The sequence below is a fragment of the Furipterus horrens genome, unplaced genomic scaffold (assembly GCF_987537825.1).
Source record: "Furipterus horrens unplaced genomic scaffold, mFurHor1.1.pri manual_scaffold_7, whole genome shotgun sequence".
NCBI classification, from domain to species: Eukaryota; Metazoa; Chordata; class Mammalia; order Chiroptera; family Furipteridae; genus Furipterus; species Furipterus horrens.
This window is the reverse complement of record NW_028327177.1, coordinates 38,701,135-38,725,955: the sequence shown is the minus strand read 5'-3', so window position 1 is coordinate 38,725,955 and position 24,821 is coordinate 38,701,135. Positions and strand designations below refer to the sequence as shown.

The window sequence follows — 24,821 nt, the reverse complement described above, 5'->3', positions numbered from 1 at the left end:
TTTAAAAAATCCAAGTTCATAGATACAGAGAACAGATAGGTGGTTGCCAGAGGCAGGTGTTGGGGGGTTAGGAAAATGGGTAAAGGTGTCAAAAAGTACAGACTTCCAGTTATAAAGTAAATAAGTTATGAGGATAGAATGTACAGCATGGTGACTATAGTTAACAATACTGTGTTGTGTACAGGGGGAGTAAAAGTAGGTTTACAGTTGTTCATGTGGAAAATAATATAATAATAAATAGTAGCACAAGAATAAACTGTTTTGTGTACTCACAATTGTAAACCTACTTTTGTCCCACCTTGTATTTTAAACTTGCTAAGAGAGTAGGTCTTAAAGGTTCTCATCACAAGAAAAAAAAATGTAGCTGTGTTGTGATGGATGTTAACTAGACTCACTGTGATCATTTCACAATACATACAAATGTCAATTATATCTCAAGAAGAAAAAAATAACAATTTGGTAGGAGGTACCTACAATATAGAGATTTCATCATTGCTGGGGATTGTCATTAGTCCACTCAAGGTTCCTCTTTTATTTCAGTTTATTTTTCTTCTCTTCATCTTTGATCTTCACTCCCAATTCTTCACTCCCACTATTGATACCCACTTTAATATGTTTGATATATGTCTTTGAATATCTATTTATTGACTGTTGCTTTGTGTCTGTGGGTATTTAACATATATACATAAATGGTACTGTGCTCTAGTTCTTTGTTTCTGCTTGCTGTAGGTGGGTACTCATTTCTGTAGTTGTAAATGGCTGTTTGCTTCTGATTCACCACCATGAAGAATGTTGCAATGAGTATCCTAATGACGTCTTTCACTGACCCTGGGCATAAATTTTTGTGTGTTTATTCCTAGAACTGGAATTTGTTTCTAGGAAAAATGCATACGCAGTTTTACCAACTATTGCTAGATTGCTTCTCAGAAAAGTTTTCACATTTTACATTCCCACCAGTAATATATGAGGGTGCCTCTTTCCCTATGTTCCTATCTACTTTTGATATTATCTATTGTTCTAATTTTTGCAATTTAATGGACATAAAGTGGTATCTCATTATTATTTTCATTTGTATTTCTTGGATTATTAGTGATGTTAGGCATCTTGATTAATTTTCTCTACCTGTTTATGCCTTTGTGTTGGATTATCTATTTCTTAAAAATTAATTTGCTTATTTCTTTTATAATACAGGATATTAATGGATTTTGTTTGGCTTTCTTACTGTAAATGCTATTATAATTATTTTTGTGTTCATTTCAAAAGGAAGAAAAGCCATAGAAATACTTTCAAAGTCATAATAAAGTTAATTTTTATTTTTAGTCCAGATGTCAGAGCATTTCTTCAAATGGACAGTCCAAAACATCAGTCAGATCCATCAGAAGATGAAGATGAAAGAAGTACTCAGAAGGTAGTAAGAGGGATTGTATTTTTTAATATATTTTTACAATTGACTTTATTTTTTTTTAATTTAATCTTTATACCCACTTCCCTTCAGCAGTTACTACAGCTGTCCATGTCCACGAGTCCTTTTTCCTTTTTTGCTCAGGAGGGATTATATTTTTAACAGATTAGATTATTGGCAACTTTTGGACATTTAGTTAAAATGAAGTCACTTTACCCACTGTAAATTTTTATTCTGTAGAATACATAAAAACAAATGTATATGTCTCTTACTGCTCACTCCTATAAAATTTATAAATGAGTACTTTTTACAGTACAAAATTAATACATATTAATTAGAGAAAGTAAGGGAAGTATTACCCATGTTATCACTAACCAAACCTAGTAGTTTTAACTATTTTAGTGATTTTCTTCTAATATTCTCTTAACATATAGGAATTTTTAAAATCTAATTATAGGGCCAAGATGGAGGCTTAGATGGACACGCTCAGTCTCCCTCTACAACCAGAAAGGAATACAACTACCTCAAAACAAAAGATAACCAGAAATTCCAGAAAATAAAACTACATGGAAGTCCAACATATGAAGTTATAAACCAGCGGTGCTCACCTGGACGGGTAGGAGGCGCGAAATCGGAACCAGAATGGAAAGGTTGGGCGGGGCTGTTTGTGGTAGCATCGGGGAGAGCGGCAGGGGGAGCAATCCCTGCTGCAGTCAAGCCCTGGCAGCTCGTGACCCCAACGCAGGGAAAGGCAGCCCCCCCATGGCATTGGACAGTGAGACCCAGAGGGCAGGAGGATGGATCCTGGTCTCCCAGTGGAGAATAACGGCAGGAATCTATCTTGGACCCCCACCCCCACACAGAGCACCACAGCGTGGCAACATAGGTCAGGATCGCCGACGGTCACCAGGTAGTGACGAGTACACGGGGCTCCGCCCCCCACAGCCTGCGCAGGAAGCAAAGCAAAGCACAAATATGTCAAAATGAAGGCGACAATGATTGAAATCCCGGTGACGCAGCTCACCAGGCAGAAGGTGAAGAACCTGACAGACGAACAAATAAGAAACCTATCAGAGGCTCAGTTCAGAGCTATTGTTATTAAGTGGCTTACAGAATTAACAAAAGATTTGGAACAGGACAGGGAAGGAAAGAAAACCACTCATACTGAAAAGAACAAAAACACATATGAGACAAGTGGTGAGGAAATAAAATCCAGAGATCAAATCAACAAACCAGAACATAGAGAAGGAACAAACAGTCAACCAGTGCAGACAGAGGAAACAAAAAGACAAGAAAGTGAGCAGAGGATCAGAAACCTCTGGGACAGCTATAAGAGATTGAACATACAGATTATAGAATTGCCAGAGGGCGAAGAAGAAGAACTAGAAATTGAAAAATTATGTGAAAAAGTAATGAACCAGAACATCCCTAACTTGGGGAAGGAATAGACTTACAGGTCCAGGAAGCACAGAGAGTTCCAGAAAAACTGGACCCAGGGAGAAACACTCCAAGACACATTATAATCAAATTGTCAAAAATTAAAGATAAAGAGAGAATCTTAAAAGCAGCAAGAGAGAAGAAAAGAATCATGTACAAAGGGGTCCCAATTAGACTATCAGCTGACTTCTCAAGGGAGACCCTGCAGGTAAGAAGGGACTGGCAAGAAATATTCAAAGTAATGAAAATCAAAAACCTACGACCACGAATAATCTGTCCAGCGAAACTGTCATTCAGAATAGAAGGGCAGAGAAAGTGCTTCCAGGACAAAATAAAACTGAAGGAGTTCATTAGATCCAAACTACTGTTATATGAGATGTTAAAGGGACTGGTTTAGAAGAAGGATCAAAACTATGAACATTAAAATGAAAACTGCATCACAAGAACCAACAACAGAAGCTAGGGAATCGAAACAAAGGCAAACTAAGTAGGCATCGAGAGTGGAAAAAGAACTATAGGTATGGGGAACATACTGGGGGGAGGTCAGCGGGGAGGGGGAAAGGGGGAAAGGGAGGGAGATGGTACAGGAATTAAGAAGCATAGTAGGAGGGAGTGGAGTAGACAGGAAGAGGTTGAGAAGAACTATATGCACAACCAATGGACATGGACTAAAAGGGGGGGGACAACTGGAGGGAGGGGGGGCCACTGGGTGGAGGGGAGCAGAGGGAAGGGAAATTGGGACAACTGTAACAGCATAATCAATAAAACATATTAAAAAATTAATTATATAGCGTATAGAGTTTTGTATTTTCTCTTCGCTTTACATCTTAGTTTTTTGGTCACTCTATGTCTTACTCATCATCACTATACTTGAATAAGATATTTAAAAAAAATAAATTGTGATAACATACATAAAAATAAGAGGGGTTGGGTTGAAGGGCATTTTTGTTTTTATAATGTCTTTAATTATGTCATGATTCTGTTTTTGTAATGTAAAAGATAATACTTACGAGTTGGAATATTACTGTCCCACAGCTAAAATCTTCCCTTAAAAATAGATGTAATCCTGGCAGGTGTGGCTCAGCTGGTTGGAGTGTCATGCCATGGGCCAAAGTGTCACAGGTTTGATTTCCAGTCAGGGAACATACCTAGGTTGCAGTTTGGTCCCTGTCAGGGTGCATGTGAGAAGCAACCAGTCGATGTTTCTCTCTCATACTGATGTTTTTCTCCCTCTCTCTTTCCCTCCCTTATTCTCTCTAAAATCAATAAGCATGTTCTTGGGTGATATATTTATATATATTCTTTTTTGAGACTGCTTAAAAGTAGTAATGTTTCTCTGATACCCTAAGGGGATTCTCAGTTAAAAGAACAGGTTTAACTTTTTTTTGTCTGTGACATGGTTGTTCCTAGGACAAAGTAAAAGAATATTTTTATTTTATACTCATGCAACTGATCAAAAGAGAAACTGTAAAGCATTTGTAGCAAGGCATAAGGAATAGCATCTATATAAAAAGCTCATATGAGAATACAAATGGATTTGAAAAGAGTGATATTTAAGACCCCAGTAAATAAAAGAAGAAGGAAAACGAAGAAATATTCCTTGTAAACAGAGAATATATGAGAAAACGTTCAACCTTGATGCCAATAGTAAAGGCAATTTTTAAATGGGAGATTTTTTCCTCTACCAAATTAACAAAAATGTAAAGTAAATAAAATACTGCAGAACTGAGACCATAAGGTACAATGGACACCCTTGGGCATCAATAGTGTCATTATAATTTTACGCAATTCTTTTGGAAAGCAATTTGGCAATATGAATCAGACATGAAAATATTCATGTCACTTGGGAGTTTATGCAAATCAACTAATCCTTCATATAGAAAAAAATGAAGTGTTCATTTTAGCATGATTTATAATGAAAAATTAGAGTCAAGTTAAACATTCATCAGTTAAATAGTATGTCTATATAGTCTACATTTAAAAATACTTTTGAGGATGATATAAGTTTTGACATAGTAGTCAATGAAATCAGGGTATAACATTGTATATGCATATTCACATAGTGTGATTACAGTCAGTTTTTAAAAGTTATATGAAGATTATGAAATTACTGTTAAATATTAAAAATTATCACTTGATAAAGTTATGGATTTTTTAAAAAAATACTATTTCTAGTACTTTTCATATTTTTCAACTGAGTATGTGTGTGTGTGTGTGTGTGTATAATTTAATGTTTTCTTTCTTTAAAAGATTTTATTTATTTATTTAGAGAGAGGGGAAAGGAGGGAGAAATAGAGGGCCACACTGTGGTTGCCTCTTGCATACCCTAACCAGGGGGCCCGCCACAACACAAGCATATGCCCCAACCAGGTATTGAGCCGGTGACCTTTTGGTTTGTAGGCCAGCATTCAATCCACTAGCCACACCATCCAGGGCATATTTTTAATTGAAAAAGATGAAACTATTCAAAAATATTTTAAAGGACAAAGTCCATGTAACTGTGATTTTCCATGTTGAGCTTGCTGATCATGTTGAGAGTATGTAGGTTTAGGTCATTTAGAGAATGTCTTACCTTGCTATAGGAGACAGCTGGTTTTGAAAGAACCCAACAGAGATATTCCTGGCTCCTGTTTTGTCACTATTGGCTTTGGATTTGAATTGTTTCTTTTCTATTGTTTTATCCATAAAATCTGAAACTTTGTTTTTATTGATTTTATTATTTTTCATTACCATTTAGTCCCCTTATACCCCTCACCCCAAAACTTGAAACTTAGACTAGCTTCTCGTACAGTTTTAAAATGCAGATAAAAAGAATCTCTTCAAAAAAGGAAAAGAGCTATACTTCCCTTATACTTGTAACTATTTATTAAGAACTTTTAAATGGATAACTAAATGAAATTAACAGCCAGAAAATATCTTAGAAGGCATATGGACCTACCCCTTATTTATAGAGAGAAAAATAGAGGTCAAGAGAAGTCAAGAAACTTACGTTCTTGATTAGTGTTCACTCTGTTAATTGATTATAGCTCACCCTCAGTTTCATAACTAGAAATAATCTTTAAAAATAGTAAGTAGAGTTAAAAGTTGTCTAATTATATACCCCTGTAGTTTTCATTATTATTTCAGAAATGTGCTCCGTTGGAAAAATTATTGCTAAGTCATAAAATCTTACTACATATTAATGTAATTCAAGGGAAAAGTTGTTCATGTTATTTTTTAATCCGTGTTTATTGAATTTATTTTCCTTATCTACATATGAAAAGTTTACTGAATGGAAATGTGATCCAGTTCTCTGCACATTAATTAAAAGAACAAGTGTGTTGAAAATATAATTTAGTTTGGATTACATTATCATATTCTATGGAACACTGTAATATTTAAATGTAAGCTCAAATTATTATGCTATACACCTAACTAAACTTATACAGTGCTGTATATCAGTTACATCTCAATAAAACTGGGGGGGGTGTATTTTATTATTATGGCACAATAGGGCAATTCTCATTTAATGAACCTTTTTTTTTTTGTCTTTTGCTAGGCTGTTATGGTCCTTATATTTCTGTGTTCTGGAGCTTGAAAATTTATTACAGAAATATTTTTCATGTAAAAGTATTGTTAGGAAATAAATTTGATTTATAACTAAAAACTGGTGCCAGTGTTGTGGTTTCATAAGAAACAGATTATTATACATCAGAACTTTTGTCCTTTATTTTTAAAAGTAGCTTGTATTCTGGAGATTGTGCATAAGTTTCAAATGAATTTAAGTGGAAATATAAATGTTTATCTCTAATAAGAAATTGCTTAGATAAAATTTGTTGGCTCTGATTAACTTAAATAGAAATTTTTAAAAGCTTATTTCATGTCTATAGCTTATATGAAAAATAATTATGTAAGGATCTAGTAAAAGTATCCATCCTTATTGGAAAATTTGAACAAAAGAAGCCATTTTTAACCAGGTTTTTTAAAGTAAAAATAATCTGTCTTAAATTGTGTTTTCAGTGCCCACCTCTTCCAAGGAGCTTTCCCCAGTTTACTTCACTCATTTGCCACTTTGAGCTTGATTTCTGCCTTACCCTTTTCCTTACATCTGCTCTTGAAATTTATCATAAAAATTATTATGGATATTTCCAAATAAATATTTATGTTTATTAAGAATTAGGACTTTATGTTTCTTTAACATGGCACTACATCAAATATCTGGTACAATTATGTGTATTTTATTTGAAAAACGTCATTGACCATTGTAGCTCCAATATCAATTTTAATGTTTTTTTTTCCACTTCCACAGCTACATTCTACCTCACAGAACATCAACCTGGGACCATCTGCAAATCCTCAGTAGGTTTGGTTTGTTTTAAATAATCCTTTCAATTTTAGAAGGATCTTTTTTATGTGAATATGCAGATGTAATTTTACCAGTTTAACTGGAAGCCTATGAAATATAACCATACTTACATTGGCTATAATACTGTCCTATGCTTGCCTAATTTACTGCTCTAGCTTTGTATTGCTTTAGTAGAGCTCTGAGATGTTTTTAATCCACAAGTTATTAATCAGGTTCTGCTGTTTTGCCTATGTCACTTCTCTGTGTGTGTGTGTGTGTGTGTGTGTGTGTGTGTGTGTAAAATCAGTAGACTGTATTTCCCAGGCGACCCTAAGTCCTGGGAGGCACTTGGGAAGTAGTCTGACAGAAGCATGCAGGCCTCATTGGCATTCTCCTGGTGCTCGGAATTATTGGTACAACCGTAGTTGTTAGCCAGCTTGTCCCAGAGTAGTCATGATGCACATTAGCTATTTATTAAAGGCTTCTGAACAGTTTTATGCAGTCTCTCCCCTAGTCCAATGTTAATTGACCCCAGGGGAAACATTTTGAGGACCACCAGGAGTGGTAAATCTAGACTTTATCTTGAGTGTCAACGGGTGTGAATGCTTACATCACTGAATACAAATGATTCCAAGGCTACTTCTTAGCTCAGTGTGAGGAGTGCCCTGACAGAGTAGTGACGTCTGCCTGAGTTAGAGGAGTGTTACTCTTCTTACTTATAATTATTTCTACAGCCTTATTGGACTAATTCTAAAGTATTCTATCTTTTATCCCAGGATACTACGCTTCCCTCACCCTTTTGGTCCACTTAAACAGTGAGTATAGACAGATAAGAGACATGGTCCAAGAAATGGGTCATGGGACACTTCAGCATTCTAGTAAGCAGGGAGGAATGGTAAAGAAGACTAAAGTAAGAGTACATAAATGGTAAGATAGGAGGAAAACGAGGAATGTAGTGTCACACAATCAGGGGAAGGAAATTTCTTGAAGAGGGAGTAATCAACTCTGTTCATATTGCCAGTAGGGCAAGTAAGATGAAAATTGAGAACCCACCACTGGCTGTAATAAGTCACTGGTGACCATTAAGGGCAGTTTCCCTGGCAGGAAAGAGTTTAAGAGAGAACTAGAGGAGAGGACAGCAGGTGTAGACAATGAGTTTAGACCACTTACTTGAGGAGTTCTGCAGCAAACGAAAACAAAGAAACGGGATGGCAACTGGAAGAGGAAGTTTGGTTTTGAGCATTTTTTTGTCATCATAGCACTGATTGGGTCAGGCAGCACAGAAACAGGACTCTGCTTTCAGTTAGGGTTTATCACCAGCAGTTAGCAGTGGGGTCTCAGTTAGTGGGTTTACCATGAGGGATTTGTGTGTTTTTTCACTATTATATTTGTTTTAAAAATTATTACAGTATCTAAGCATATCACTAAAGAACAAAATAACTAGTCCAAAGAGCACGTTCTTGGAGAAGAAAAACATCTAAGCTTAGTTAAGTATTTATCTCCCTAACCTTCGCCTGTTATTATTTAACCTAGACTTGATGTTGCTCTCATGTTTGAATTGACTATTTCTTTCAATAATGAATTGAAGGAAATTTAGAATCTAAATGGAGTCATTCCCTTCTCCTTAGTACAACTTGGGAATTCAGAATGTGTTGAAGGAAATAGCTCTCGTGGCTGCTTACGCTCTACTTTCTGCTGCCCTGTACTTTTGCCTGCATACAGCCAATGCTGATTTTATCTGACAGGATAATAGAAATAAAAGGACAATCTTAGTGTTCTCTCTGGCTTCTCTACTCTTGGCTTTCCAGCTATGAGAATAAGCAGAGAGGTCTTTATCTGTAATGTATAATAAGTGATATACATGCAAAAACACTGTGATGACTTGTTTCCAACAGGAATTTTTCTTAGTGACTTTACTAGGTGTTTCAGCTATTAACAAGGAATGTAGTGTCACACAAGCAGGTGAAGAAAGTTTCTTGAGGAGGAAGTAATTAACTTTCCAGAAAAATCACCAAACTAGAGAATCCTTGGAATGTATTACTAATTTATATAGTTATTCAGTTTCTTCATTAATAACATTATTAAGGTTTATAGTAATAAAATTGATTTAGATAGAAGGTATATTGAGCTCAAAACTATATATATATATATATATATATATATATATATATATATATGTGTGTGTGTGTGTGTGTGTGATTTTCTTCTAATGAGACTATTAAGTTTCTTTTAAGAAGAACTAAACAAGACTTAAAGTTATAAAATATCTAATCATAAAGTAGATATTGTTACTATTTATTATTACTTATTTTATATTAAACATGAATTACTACTAATGTGAAAGCTAGAGTCATCATGCTGAAGTGTTTTGTACCCAATATTTATTTATTAAAGAGTGTGCTGAGAAATGTTTAAAAGTTAACATTTGCCCAATTTCTAGGAGGATAATTCTTGTCATTCATTTCTTTCAGTGCTAAACCAACAGACTTTGATTTCTTAAAAGTTATTGGAAAAGGCAGCTTTGGCAAGGTAAGAGTATTTTTATTTTCTCATTCAGTAAATAAGTATTTGAGGAATGCATGCTTTATACATGCCAGGCCACAAAACTTGTTGGTATGCAGTATATGGAGTTAAGATCCTTTCTCTACCTTCAAAGTACTGACGGAATAATTAGGGATGTAATTAAATCCTCCCTAATTAAATTCTAATATAAACTTCATTTGTTCAAAAAGTATTTGTTGAACACCTACTATGTGCCAAGCATGGTTCTGGGCTCTATTTAGATAACACTGCACAGAACTGACATGATTACTACCTTAGTGATGCTCACAAACTAATGGAGGAAATAGTCAGTTAAAATATGTATTCAGATAAATAATTATAAGTAGTAATGGGGCTGTGAAGGAATTAAAAATCAGGTGAAGTGACAGATAACTGTTGGCAGTGTGTGTGGGTAGTCCCTGTTTAAATGGGTGACCTGTCAGTGATCACTAGTATGAAGAGGTGCTATTTAAACTGAGGCCGAAAGACAAAAGTGAGCAGCTGTGTAAATAATAGTTGGGGGAAGAAAGGGCTCTGTGAAGAACCTACATCTGCTCAAAAGTGAGTGTCAACTAAATCACTTCACTTGACAGTGTGGTCATACCAGGGAAGGAGAATCACTTAAGGCCACAAATATCATCGATGGCGTTATCAGAATCATCAAATATATTTAAGTGCTTTTTGCATTATACTTCAAACTGTAGTAAAAATAAATATGTATGTATTTAATTATAGCTTGCTGTATTCATAGCTTCCTGTATCTCTGGCTTGTTTTCTGAGTTCCCTAGATACCAGAAACTGTGACCGTGTAGTTAAACTCATGTGTGTTTTTTAATTCAGCAAATATATATTGACCACTTGCTACATGCTGGGCAATAGGAAGATAGAAATAGATCTGCTCTCAAAATGCTCATAGTTCAATAGTCCACTGAGATGTTAGAGATAATCTTCCATTAATAACAAAAGGTGTTATCTTTTGGAAACTTTATGTTTAGGTTTAGAGTTTACCAGGATTTGGTGCTTGTGTACAATGTGAGGTGTAGGGTCATAGTTTATTTTCTTCCCTGTGGATATCCAACTGATCCCACATACTTTATTACAAAGATTGCTCTTTCCCCATTGAATGCAGGGTAACCTTCATCATATATCCAATGTCTATATATGCATGGATCTACTATATATGCATAGATTTTATGTTTTATATTTGTTTGTAGATTTTATATTGTGTTCCAGTAGTCTGTCTATCCTTGCACCAATATCACATTGCCCTGACAAATGTAGCTTGATATCCAGCAGGACAAGTCTTCCCTCCTTGTTTTTCTTCATGAGGCTGTTCTTAGCTCTTTGCATATCTATTTAAATACTAGAATTAGCATGTCAATTTCCACAAGATTCTGTTGAATTTTGATTGGGACTGCATTGAATCTGTAGATCAATATGGGGGGAATTGTCACCTGTACATTACTGAGTCTTCCAATCCATAACCATGGTATATCCCTTTGTTAATTTAGTTCATCTTTAATTTTTATAGTATTCTGTATAGAATTTTTACACACCTATGTGTTTCACTTTTTTATTCTGTTGGAAACTGTTATTATTTCTTGAAGTTGAATGTACACATTACCGATGACACATTGGTTCTACTCCTAACTACATATCCAACAGAAAAGCATGCACATGTGCACTAGAAAAGGCATATGCCAGAATATTCATGGCATTGTTATTCATAAACAATCTAAGTGTCTGTCAACAAAAGAGTGGATTAATTTGTATAATGCAGCAATAAAAATACTAAAACTATAAAACATGGCACAACTTTGATGCATATTAGATAATTTATAGTGAAAGAAGTCAAGCAGGAATGACATCTATATGATTCTAATTACATAAACTTAAAAAAGTGATAAAAATGACCTGTGTTATTGCAAGTTGAGATAGTGGTTACTTTTGAGGAAAACAGGGATGAGTAGTTTCTGAAAGGGGGCCAAAGAGGGGCTTCAGGCTACCCAAAATGTTTTCTCTTTTGACCTGGATAACAGTTACATAATATGTTCATTTTTTAATAATTTACTGCACGGTAATGATTTGAGAGTTATTTTACTTCTATGTTGTGTTTAATAAAAATTTTAAATCTTGCAAAATGATTAGAAACCAACAAACTGCAGCAAAACAAAGAAAAGCAGAATACACAAAAAGAAGGAAAAGCAGACAAGTGCAAATTCACCATGTGTTTGAAGGACAGAAAAATATATATACTAAACTAAAATAAGTAATGGCAGTCTAACATTTATTCTAAACTTGTCTCCAATGAGTGGTCTTGGTTTCACTCTCTATCTGCACATTTGTTTCTTAACCATTTGTTCCCCAAATCTACCAACCTAATGGGAAAAAATGCAAAACCTTGAGTATATGTCTGTCTTCTTCCTGAGGCAAAATCCTCATAAGATTCTCAGATCCTTGAAAGTGCATGCAACCCAGCCCATTTAAAAAAATCAGCTATCTGTTGTACTTCTTCCTCTGCACTCTGCTGAATTTAAAACCTGGAAGAGAAACCTAAAAGTTAAAGCAAAAATTTACTGTGATTGCCTAGAAACCAGTTCCTTCTCTTTTTGTATGTAGCCATGAAGTTTATAGACTCGATATTTTCTAACGACACTCTTCAGGACTCATGGCTGGCACACACTCACACATACATACACAGGCACAAAGATCTCAAGCAGTATAGATTTTGGTACTTTAATAAGAATCTCCAATATCAGCACGCAGAGAAATGGTGCTTGACTATTCATATGATCCTGTTTTGTTTTATTAAAATACTTAAGGAAAGTGGATTTATAGAAATAAATTTAGTAGTTTTAAATTTTCAAACCAAAAACACACAATATTATCTAGATCTCTCAGGGACCTTCATTTTATAAAATTTATTGACAAGTGAAGTATTCCTGTAAAAGTATTGAAATTTCTAATAGTATGCACAATCTTTAATTACAACAGGTTCTTCTTGCAAAACGGAAACTGGATGGAAAATTTTATGCTGTCAAAGTGTTACAGAAAAAAATAGTTCTCAACAGAAGAGAGGTGAAATAAAAGAGCTCTGTTTTTCCTAAGTTCCTTTTCTCAATTAACAGAATTGTTTTATGGTGTATAATACAAATTGATTCTTTACCCTTTTTTTACAGCAAAAACATATTATGGCTGAACGTAATGTGCTCTTGAAAAATGTGAAACATCCATTTTTGGTTGGATTGCATTATTCTTTCCAAACAACTGAAAAGCTTTATTTTGTTTTGGATTTTGTTAATGGAGGGGAGGTGAGTTTCATAATTATTTTTCTAATATTGATACTGTTTAGAAAAAATATAATTAAGTCAAAGTTTTTCTTTCCTTATACATTTTTGGAAGGGTAGCCCATGTTCAGCATCAACAGCTATTTGTTGAGTAGCAACAATATTTAAGGTGCTGACTAATAAGCACAATGCAAGATGTGAAATGTGTAACACAAAGCTCCTCTTACATCAGCTATGGCATAGGTGGAAAGGTTCATAAAAGAACCTTCATGTAAAGCTATAGACTTCATGGGTAGTTTTATCACTGTGCTATATAGCAAGAATAATTTACTAAAACATTAGAATAAACCATGATTTGTAATTTAGATCATTATTTCATAGTTTTCTAAAATGTGCAAACTGTTAGATGAGATGATTTTCTAATAAAGGGTTCTGTTGTGAAATCAGTTTGGAAAATGTTTCATGTTATATCCCATTGGTGATTAACGATATGTTTCTTGGTGATTCACAGTGATATGTTTCTTGGTGATTCACAGTGTTTCAGTATATTAAAAGATTTCAAGCAGTTTGGCCCTAAAGAAAGCCAGGATTTCTTTAAAAAATTTTTTTTTACTACATAGTCCTCTTTTTTTTTTGTTTGTTTGAACCAAATCTGTTAATAATATTCCCCAAAACTCTGAATCCAAATGTTATTGAAATACATTTTGGGAAATGCTATTATGATAATAATTACAGTTGTAGTTAACATCTTCTATTGAATATACTTACAGGCTCTGCACTCTGACTGCTTATATGTATCATTTTATTTTCACAACAATTTTATTGTATAAACAAAGAAACTGAGCCCAGAGAAATTAGGTAACTTGTTAGTAAGTATTAGAGCCAGAAATTGAACTCTGGCAATCTGATGCCAGGACCTAGGCAACTGACCACCTCCTATTCCTCTGCTTCTCAATTCTTACACCATTCTGATTGTTTGATCTCTGACCTGTGAATGTTTCTAAAAATTATTTTGACTGACAGGTATTTTCTTATCTTTACAAAGGGGTCTTCCATCCCCTAGTCCCAAAGCAGAGAGACAGGAAAATAATTTTTCAATCTTACTATAGTACACCTAACTGTAGAGTAAAGAAACTAGAAGGAAGAAGAATTCCTATTCTGCAAATCTGAAAGGTGATCAGACATACCTAGGTCATTTGGGGGAAAGATCATAAAAATTATAATTATTCAACTCCCTGCATCATTGACAAAAATACCATATAACTACTCAGTATAGAAGCAAGATTATGAATCCCACAGGCACCCTGATTCATAGGTATAGATGACCACACATTATTCCCACCTAGAAAGTTGTCATTTTATTTTGTGTGTGTGTGAGTGCTAACATATAATGAGAAGTTATTGAGGGCCTGGTACTTTATAATTATTTTACATGCATTATTTCAATTAATCATCACAACTCTCAGATAAACACTCTTATACCCATATTATAGAAAAGGCAATTAAGGCTCAGAGAGGCTAAGTAACTTTGTCAATGTCACAATGTTCTAGTAAGTGTTAGGCCCTGGATTTAACCGAGACAGAAGTACCACTTTTTGTCTTTGAAATGTCATGCGAGGCATCTCAGGTTTCCTGCTTTGTCTGTGGTTTCTTAGTGCTGCTTTACGACTTTGCTTCTGAGTCTTTTTTACACAGTGACCTGCTCATAAACTCAGTGGCAAAGGAGGAGAGAGGTGGGCTTGTCTTCTAAAAGATACACATGGCTGAGATAAGGGATGGGGGAATGAAACAGAATGTTAGGGTGGATAGAGGAACAGTAAGAGATGGAAGGAGTGTGATTTCATTCTGTGTTTCCTGTTATTATTATTACTGTTATTTCCTCCCAATAGTCATGCTGACATTTTATCCTTGACATGTGATATTTATTGTCTACTACTGCAGATCTGTTTTGGAGCCAGATAGAGTATAAACAAATAAGTTTTATTATACTGGGCATACAAGCAATCCCTTCTGAACCTCAGCTTCCTCATTAATTTCTTACCTCAAAGTAGTCAGGTGGGTTAAATAATGCAAGCATACAAAGTCCTTAGCATATGGGTTAAATAATACAAGCATACAAAGTCCTTAGCATAGTGCCTTTGATTTAGTAGGTGGTCAGTGTTAGCTATTACTAGTGAGTGGTCTGATTTTCATAAGGGGTAGTTTTCTTTAGTATTACATTGGACAGATGTGATCATGAGATCATTAAATATAATATTACAGTAGTGTATGCTGCAGCTAATAAAAACAGTGGTAGGAATAAAAAGGAGGACATATTTCAGAAATAATGAAAAGATAAAAACAGAAGAATTTATTCCTGGGTTGGATGCAGGGGCTAAGAGTAAAGGAGCAGTGTGGATGAAGCCCAGGTCAGCCCCCATTTATCTGCTCATCGGGATCTGGTATAACTGATTTTCACCCTCACCTTTCAGGAGATGTTAAGAAAAAAGTTTTGAAGAATTCCAAAAATTAGAGAAGTTAAATGAATTGCGTACAAAAAAGGAAGAGCCTGAATCTGAACAGCTGTAAAACCTGACTTGTTCTCCTGTATTTTGTTGCCTCCCATGGCTTAGAGAGCTGGGCAGAAAGGGGCATCATTAAAGGGGAGATGCAGCAGCAGTAGTCTGTGAGAAAAGAAAAGTTGAATTTATTGGCTTATGAAATGTTTAAAAATAGAGTACCAGGTTTTTACAGTAAGCAGAGTTCTGGACTGGAGATGTCCATGTGAAAGGCATCAACATAGAGGTGATGGTTAAAGTCTTTGGAATGGATTAGGTCATCTGGACAGGGTATGCATAGGAAGAACAGTGGAGAAACCCAGTGGAGAAACCTTGTTAATCCATGTAGAATGAGGGGCCTGAAAGGAGAGGAAATGGAACTCTCCGAGGTAGAAGGAGATCTAGAGAGAGATCATTGTCTTAGAAGCCAAGGAACAAAAGTAGGTAGAGCAAACTTCACCCAGGCAGGTAACCTAATGAATGGACAGGTTGTGAGAAATAAATTCAAAATCAGGAGCGTAAGAAATGAACTAGAGAGTCCAGCTGCCACTGAGCTCTACCATTTGCTACCACATTGGAATTTAGGCTCCATGGTACAGAGCTACCCACCCCCCTTTTTTTCTTTTTTCAGAAGAAACCAAACTATAAATTTTTTACCAAAAACTTTTTATAGTTTTTGTATGTAACCAATTAATTTATATTTTTAAAATATTTGGCTCAAACAAATTGTATCTGTGGGTTATGTTTGGTCTGGCAGCCGCTAATTTCCAAACTGAATAGAGTTGGATGTTTTTCCAAAGGAAAGAACAGTCAAAATAAGTCCAGTAAGATGCTATAACTACACAGCAATGACAAGATCATTGGTCTGCATTGATGATCTTTTCCAGAGTGGTTGCCTGGAGTGGTGAGGGCACCGCCACGTTGAGGACTGTGGGGTAACTGGGAGATGAGTGAGTTAACAAGACTAAAGAAAGATGTGTGGTTGAAGAGAAACAGTGATTGCTAGGTTGGGGACACAGACAAGGGAAAGTCACAATTCTGTGCTTCGGTGCATTTTTATCTCACGTTCAAAGTAACAAAAATAATGGAATCTATTTATATCACTGTGAATTATTTTAATATATATATATATATATTTTTTTTTCATTTTATAGCTGTTTTTTCACTTACAAAGAGAACGGTCCTTTCCTGAACACAGAGCAAGGTTTTATGCTGCTGAAATTGCCAGTGCATTGGGTTACTTGCACTCCATCAAAATAGTGTATAGGTAAGTTTTAAAAATATTAGTTGTAAAAACATCGTTTTATTATTTTATTTCAGCTGGTATTAAGGTTTGCTTTTTTTTTTTTAAATTTGATAGAGATTTGAAACCAGAAAATATTCTTTTGGATTCAGTAGTAAGTATTGTCTTTTAAAAATCTAGTTCTCAATTTTCGTTGTTGTTAGGCTTAGTGGGAAAAAGTCAGCCTCAAAGATTCCGCACTGTGTGATTCCATTTTATATAACACTCTCGAAATGACAAAACTATAGAGATGGAGACCAGGTTAGTGGTTGCAAGGGCACAGGGCCTGAAGGAATAGGGGAATGTCAAGATAAAGGGGTACCACTAGGGTTTGCTCCTTTGGGATGATGGATAGTTCTGTCTCAGTTGTGGTAGTAGTAAGTTAATGAATCTGTATATCTCTATTGCATAAAACTACACATACTTACACACACAAATGCAGGCATGTATAAAACAGTGAAAACTGCATAAGGTTGGTAGTCTGGTTAACAATATCATACTGATGTCAGTTTCCCAGTTTTGATATTTTACTAGAGTTATATAAGATGCCAGCATTGGGGGAAGCTGGGTGAGGGGTAATGGAACTTGATTTACTATTTTTGCAGGTTGCCTTTGGGTCTATAATTATTTCAAAATGAAGCATTTTTTTAAATTCTCAATTTATGTTCATGCATTGTTTTATCTTACTGCCCCTGTATTTCTCAGGGACATGTTGTCTTAACAGATTTTGGGCTTTGTAAAGAAGGAATTGCTATTTCTGACACCACAACAACATTTTGTGGGACACCAGAGGTAAGAAGCATGTCTCACTTGTCATTCACATAACCATGTATAAAATGAAGAAATGAATCACAAATTGCATATACAAAATTTGGAATTAGAAAAGTGGAATAAAAATTATCATTTCAGCTTCTGCCAGTTAGAAATACCCAATAATCATCCCTTTGGACATTTAAAGTTTATTGAGAGTTGGTGATTGTGAGATACCACCAGATAACTCAACAAAAATATAAATTATACTTGTTTTTAATGTTAGAAGTTTACCATAGACTTCTTTAAACATTTGATTATATTTCTAATGCTTAAAAATAAAATCACAAATTAGTGATAAAAATCTCCTAAAATTGTGGTGATGTTTGCACAATTATGAATATATTAAAAGCCATTGAATTGTACAGTTTAAGTGGGTGAATTGCATGGTTTGTGACTATCATAACAGCTCTCTTAAAAAAATAAGTTAGAGCGAATATGGCAAAAGATTGACGTTGCCTGTATTTAGGTGGTAGCTTTATTGGTTTCTATTTTACTATTTTTCTGTATGGTTAAAATATTTTATAATAAAAATACAACAGCAGACGTGAGGGGAAACTTCCAAATCAGAATTTATTAACCCAGACATCCCATTCTCTAATCATGGTAGCTAGCAGAAATGTATCACCTTTTTATTGGAGACAATAATAATAATCCTTAAAATTTATGTTAAACCCTTTTTATTCTCTCTCTCTCTCTCTCTCTCTCTCACACACACACACACACACACACACGCACACACACATGCACACACACACTTAGTTGATTTTAAAGTAGTTATAGTGATCTTAGGTACCAGGTAGTATTTCATCATTATTGTAGAGTAATGGCAAATACTGTTGAAAATGTGTGATAAAATGGCTCCCTTAAGACTTGTAATGAAGATCTTAAACTTAATTAAAAGTACCTATAAGTAACAATATTTACTTTAAAATGTATTTTTTTATTCTTTTCTCTAATTTAACCCTAGTTCTTATGTATATTTGTAATCATTCTATTTTGGTTTATGTCTGAAGAAACATTTTTTGTGACTCTATTGATTTCATAGTTAACAAATCTTTAAGTCCTGTAGTTTTTAGAAAGGAACACAAGTTATGTATGTGTGTGTATTTATCATCTTAAGTCTAAATGCGATCAGAAATTATTAAACCCACTTAATTTATTTTGCTTTTTTTTTTTTTTTTTTTGAATCACATAACAAGGCTTAAGAAGGAATTATTTTCTTCATATGGGAAGAGAAAATATATTTTTTGGAATCCAAAATTCAAATTTACCATCTTAATGTGTGAAATGGTGATTAATTTAAGTATTTTACAAATTAAAATGTAAATAACTGTCTAATAACTTCACATTTCTAAATAATATGTCAGAGAATGACAATTGTAATTTCCTAAGAATGCAATTCATTTTTCTTGCATTGAAAAGAAAAAAATGAATTATAATTGCCACATTAGGAATTATTTCTTCAAGGGAAACAATTATCAGTTATTACTAGAGGAATTTCTAAGATAAATTAATCTTGTAAAAGACTTTTCCTCCACAAAATATAATACCTCCTCTAAGACTTCATATTATCAATTCTACATTCACTGTCCTCTTCTGTTTTTCTTAACTGCATCACAGTTTCTGGGGGAAATGTTTGAATAGGTGTATTTTGAAAAATGTCCCAATGGATTTTGAAGAACCACTAATATAAAATGAAAATACCCAACCAATTGAAACTCTAGTTATGATTTTAGTGTGATAGTAACACCTAAAATTTGTTCAATTCCTCAATTATTCCTAAATTTTGTCTTGTTTATTGGGTTGCTTCAATATTTAATTTTTTCTATAGTACCTTGCACCTGAAGTAATCAGAAAACAGCCCTATGACAATACGGTGGATTGGTGGTGCCTTGGTGCCGTTCTGTATGAAATGCTCTACGGATTGGTATGTATTTCTACTCTTTCATTATTTTCGCAAAATATTTTAATTGACTTGCATTTTCTCTTTTCTCTTTCTCTTTTAATAATCTTGTGGACACTTAGATAACACTAACAGAGCAATAGTAACCTGGTTAAAAAAAAAAACAACCCAAAACTGTATGCACAAAAAGAAAAAATTTTAAATATGATTTTTCTCTGTCATACTAATTACTACGTCAGGTATTCTCATCCCTCTTGTATTTCCTTCACTTTCATTCAGTTTATCCCAGTCATCATTCTGCCTAATTTCAAAAAGATGGAAAGAAAAAAGATTTTTGTGTTTATTAGAAGATAATGCCTTTTGGATTTTGCCTTGTATTTTGTTTTTGTAGAATTTAATTAATACACTGGTACTCCACTTCTTCCATCACTAGGAACCAACCCTATCTTCCATCCATCATATATACCATGTCTTAAGATTCTATTTTTTTTTAAAAAGTGATGTTTCCCCTGTTTTTATTAATTAAAGACATATAAGACCAGCCAGAGCTTCTGATTAACATGAGTACATTTGTTTTACTGCATTAATACTACAACCAAAAGCAAACAATTTAGGCATTTTAGTTAGCTTACGTATCCTTATAGGAATAATATATGCTTTTATTTGGACTTTCTGAAATATTTGGAATCTTTTCTAGGCTCTCTTTATGGTCCCATGAGTGACCAGCAGGCTCAGGCTGGGAACCATCTAATCATCCCCACTATCCCTTTCCTCTCCCCAACCCCCCACCCCACCTTGCTGCTCCCACTAAGCACCACCACAACTGAGACCTGAGCTGGGGCTTGTTATTTTATTCTGCTTTTGGGGTTTTTTTTTCCTCCCTGCAAACTGGAGAGCGCTCAGTGAAATTCAACACATTCAGTGCATTTAGGAGCATTTGTCTCATGTTGCTAACTTTGAATGACAGATTCTCCTGACTTCCAACACTCTCTTCTTTGCCCATGACTAAGGTCCACTTGGTAATAGATCTAGTTTTCTGGTTATGCCAATGACTTAGAACACCTGATAACCACTTTATACCTTACTTTCATTCAAGTACTGGGTATTTGCCATCCTGATATTTCGGAACCCTTTGAATTTCTTTAGACAACTTTGAAAGTATAAAATGTTATTATTGTGTATAAAATGCAGTTGATTCAAAAGGGAACATTTGAAATATATACTTTATTAATGAGACTTATATTCACTATATTAAAATCAAGCTAGACTCTAAAAAGTAAAAATTAAAGTTTTTCTTTCCGCAGAATACAACCATAATGCTATCACTGCCACAGTACTTAGGAAGGAGTACGTTATTCAGGTCTCTATCTTTACTGGAAATCCCTATTTTAATTAGTTTATTCCCAAGTCTCAAAAAATTATTTAATGTTGGATCTCTATTTCCAATAATTCTATCATTAAACCTATGATGAGGCTTGTGGTTGTCTTCTTTAAAATAGATACTGTTACAAGTTTTATATAACTGACATGCACCCACAAGCTATTATTGAACAGACTGGCCCTAAATCATTCAGTGAACATGCATAAGCTCTACAGTCTGCTAGGTTTTAGAACCCCTTCACATCAGCAGGCCACACTGCAGATGTCACACCCAGAGAGGGCTGTGCATTTCTGCAGTTATCCAGACCCAGTTTGCTCCCTAGAGATCAGTGGTTCTCAACCTTCCTAATGCCGCGACCCTTTAATACAATTCCTCATGTTGTGGTGACCCCCAACCATAAAATCATTTTCGTTGCTACATAACTGTAATTTTGCTACTGTTATGAATCGTAATGTAAATATCTGATATGCAGGGTATATTTTCATTGTTACAAATTGAACATAATTAAAGCATAGTGATTAATCACAAAAACAATATGTAATTATATATGTGTTTTCCGATGGTCTTAGGCAACCCCTGTGAAAGGGTCATTCAACCCCCAAAGGGGTTGTGACCCATAGGTTGAGAACCACTGCTGTAGATCAAGGCCAAATCCAACTATTTGAACCCAGGCATTTTGGCATAGTTCAGTTAAAACCAACTTTTTTTTTTTTTCAGCCTCCTTTTTATTGCCGAGATGTTGCTGAAATGTATGACAACATTCTTCACAAGCCCCTAAATCTGAGGCCAGGAGTGAGCCTCACAGCCTGGTCCATTCTGGAAGAACTCCTAGAAAAAGACAGGCAAAATCGGCTTGGTGCCAAAGAAGACTTTGTATGTATATCTTTCCCACTTTATTTAAGCTTATTTATAATTTGGAGATAAAACCTTATTTTATGTGGTATTTAATGGGATGAAGACAATTCTTAAGGAAGAACACCATGAAAATGCATAACTTGTTCCAACAATTTTCACCAGTGTTTATATATAGAGAACTGTACAGAGTTTAAGCAATTGTACATGCGTCCTCTCTTTTAATCTCTGTAACAATTTGATCCTCCCTCCTTATCCCTCACATTCAACATTCATACTCTATTATTGGTTTTTATTTATGAGAATATTTTCTTTTCCCCTTTCTTTTAAAAAAAAATTGTGGCATAAATTTTTGATTACCTAAACTTTAGGTCATGTTGTTTAATAAGAATTTAAGTGCTTCTTGACTGCATGAGGCAATGCATTTTGCCTTGAACATTCTGAGAATTTGTTGATACCTCCTTGAGATAGTTATGAAATCTGCAGGTGTGGTTTCTCTAAAAAAAGCAGGGTAATTAAATTGCTAGTGTAGTTACCAGTGTGTCAGTATTCATTAACTATTGAGGAACATGAACTTTTAAGTTCATTTAAATTTCTCAAAAGTTCTTGGTGGTTGTTTATCAATCTTGAACTTGAGCTGTGAATAAAAAACTTGTCTGCTACTGATTTTCGCCTCCTACACTCCCCAGTTCAGCAGGTGGCTCTGTCAGCAGTTCTCTATCCAGCTTGGATTCCACAGTCCTTTGTTTCAGTCAGTGTTGCTAATACTTCACACCTCCTTGCCCCTTGGTCCTTTTCTTGAGTCCAGAAATCATAGTCCTGGATGAATCAAATTGTCATCTCTGGGCTGCTGTACATTGCTGAAAAAGTTCCACAAGTGGGCTAAAACGGGTTTCTGGACCCAGTTCGTGTGTGTGTGTGTGTGTGTGTGTCTGCACTAACAAGCAATCTTCAGACATACCAGTAAAGTGGTAGTTTTCAATTAAGTATTTATAGTGAGGTCCCTGGCTGGTTTGGCTCAGTGGATTGAGCGTCGGCCTGCGAGCTAAGTGTCGCTGGTTCGATCTTCCAGTCAGGGCACATCAGAGAAGGAAAACTCTGACTCCAAAAAACCTCCGCTGCCTTGCGGCATACCTCTTCAGGGGAAAGGCTAAGGGAGTAAACCCCGACAGAAAATCCGGAGCCGGAGTCCCTAAGGCGGTTTGACGTTGTAGTCAACACCGGCAACTCCTGCGGCGCACCTGAAGCCAAGCTGTATCGACTCCGTCTTTCCCTTGGACCCTTCAGCTGCGAAGAGAGGGGGGTCTGCTGCATGGGCAACAGCAGACCCTCCATATCACCCTGCCCAGGCTCTGTAGCTTCAGCTTCACTGGAGAGGACACTCCAGCATCATCGCAAGATGTCGATTCAACACGGGAGGAGACAGATACCATGTCACTCCCGAGTCGGACTGCACAGCCATTCTCGGCGGTGCAGATAGACTCTTAAGAAGCTACACCATCGTCTCTCGAGACGGACGGCTGCCGACGATTTATAGTGAGACATTCATAGCCACTCAAGAGGCCTTTTTGGTCCTTTGAGGAGGAGATGTCTATGATTCTAGCAGAAATTAATATATCAACAGATTGCAGTGTTTAAAAAGAATCAAATAGGAGGAAACACTTTGTGAAGTGAGACTTGTCACACAAATTAAAATTAATACAATGGTGGGAAACTTGATAAATATACCTTAGTTAAGTGATTTTTCCTCTAAAGCATTTGCTACTGGAAATCAGCATTCACACTAAAGAGGCTCTGGGACCAATTTCAGTGTATATATATGTAGAAGCTTCCCCACACCAATAAGCAGTTCTTGGACACTAGAACTGATTGTGTTAATTTTGACACCACTCAGAGATAGAATCAGATTCCACAAGCAAACGGCTCAGTTCCACAAGACTGCCCTCCATTTCACATACCAGTCACAAGCTGAGGCTGTTACGTGTGCTTCTGACAGACTGGCTATAAATCAGAGGTTCCTACAACCCCCTCCTTGGGTTTGATTAATGTGCTAGAATGGCTCACAGAATTTAAGAAAACATATTTACTTACTAGATTACCGACTTATTACAAAGGATATAAACCAACAGCCAGGTGAAGAGATACGTAGGGCAAGGGTCCAAACAAAGGAGCTTCTGTCTCATGGAGCCTGGGGCCTGGCAAGGTGGCACAGTGCAGCGTTCTTATTTTCCAACATGGAAGCTCTCCAGTAAAGGAGACCGATGACATTTCCTTTTGGGTTTTTATGGAGGCTTCATTACATGGTCATGATTGATTAAGTTATTGGACTTTGGCAATTGATTCAACTTCAGGTCTCTTTCCTCTCCCCAAAGGTTTGGAAGGGAGGGTTGGAACTTCAAGCTTTAACTCCCTAGTCACATGATTGGTTCTCTTGGCAACTGGCCCCTCTCTTTGGGTGGGGTCCAGAAGTCACCTCATTAACTTAACAAGAGACACCACTGTTACTTTTATCTCTTAAGAAATTTCAGGATGTTTGGAAGCTCTGTGCCAGAAACTGGGTGAAGAAAAAATATATATGTATTTCATACTATAAATCACAGTATCACATAGGCGTGTTGGAAGCACTGTGAAATCATAGTCATTAATTTCTCTGTGCTTCACCATTGCCTGGTAGTGCTCCTGTCTTTCTCTCTCCAGCTTACCGCCCTACTCTCTGTATTAACTCTTTCAGATCTTCTTTCCAGATTTCCAGTTTTCGTTTTTTCTTCTTCCTTTTAGCGTATGGTTTTGCTTTTCATTTTATAAGGAAAATAGAATCAACAGAGCAGAACTAACTCAGCTTCTTGCTATCAAATTTGCAGTCCTACATGCACCTTGCTCTGGTCATTTTCTTCTTCCTATTATAGTGGACAAAGTCAGTTTCTGCCTGTACGGTATTCCAATCCCTTATAGGAATTCCAGTGCAATCTTTCCTGCACAGATAATGGCTCCCTTTTGTTCTAGTTCCTTCCAATTAAAATAATTAAACATTATCAACTCTGCTGCTTCTTAAAACAAACCAA

The 24,821-nt window shown here is 35.5% G+C and overlaps 1 protein-coding gene across 7 annotated transcripts in view; it reads left to right on the top strand.

Moving 5' to 3' along the window:
- SGK3 (serum/glucocorticoid regulated kinase family member 3) overlaps positions 1 to 24,821 on the top strand; it is a 117,321-nt gene that overhangs the window by 85,403 nt on the left and 7,097 nt on the right. For 4 of the 7 annotated variants that reach the window (XM_090283609.1, XM_090283608.1, XM_090283614.1 and 1 more), the window contains 12 exons: positions 1,321 to 1,408; positions 1,860 to 2,018; positions 7,128 to 7,177; positions 7,940 to 7,978; positions 9,635 to 9,692; positions 12,699 to 12,782; positions 12,884 to 13,015; positions 16,683 to 16,795; positions 16,889 to 16,925; positions 17,516 to 17,602; positions 19,455 to 19,550; positions 21,625 to 21,780. In XM_090283609.1, the coding sequence (XP_090139735.1) occupies positions 1,321 to 1,408; positions 1,860 to 2,018; positions 7,128 to 7,177; positions 7,940 to 7,978; positions 9,635 to 9,692; positions 12,699 to 12,782; positions 12,884 to 13,015; positions 16,683 to 16,795; positions 16,889 to 16,925; positions 17,516 to 17,602; positions 19,455 to 19,550; positions 21,625 to 21,780 (1,099 nt within the window). The remainder of the gene's footprint in view (positions 1 to 1,320; positions 1,409 to 1,859; positions 2,019 to 7,127; positions 7,178 to 7,939; positions 7,979 to 9,634; positions 9,693 to 12,698; positions 12,783 to 12,883; positions 13,016 to 16,682; positions 16,796 to 16,888; positions 16,926 to 17,515; positions 17,603 to 19,454; positions 19,551 to 21,624; positions 21,781 to 24,821) is intronic. The other 3 variants (XM_090283611.1, XM_090283610.1, XM_090283615.1) reach the window with 3 other exon arrangements.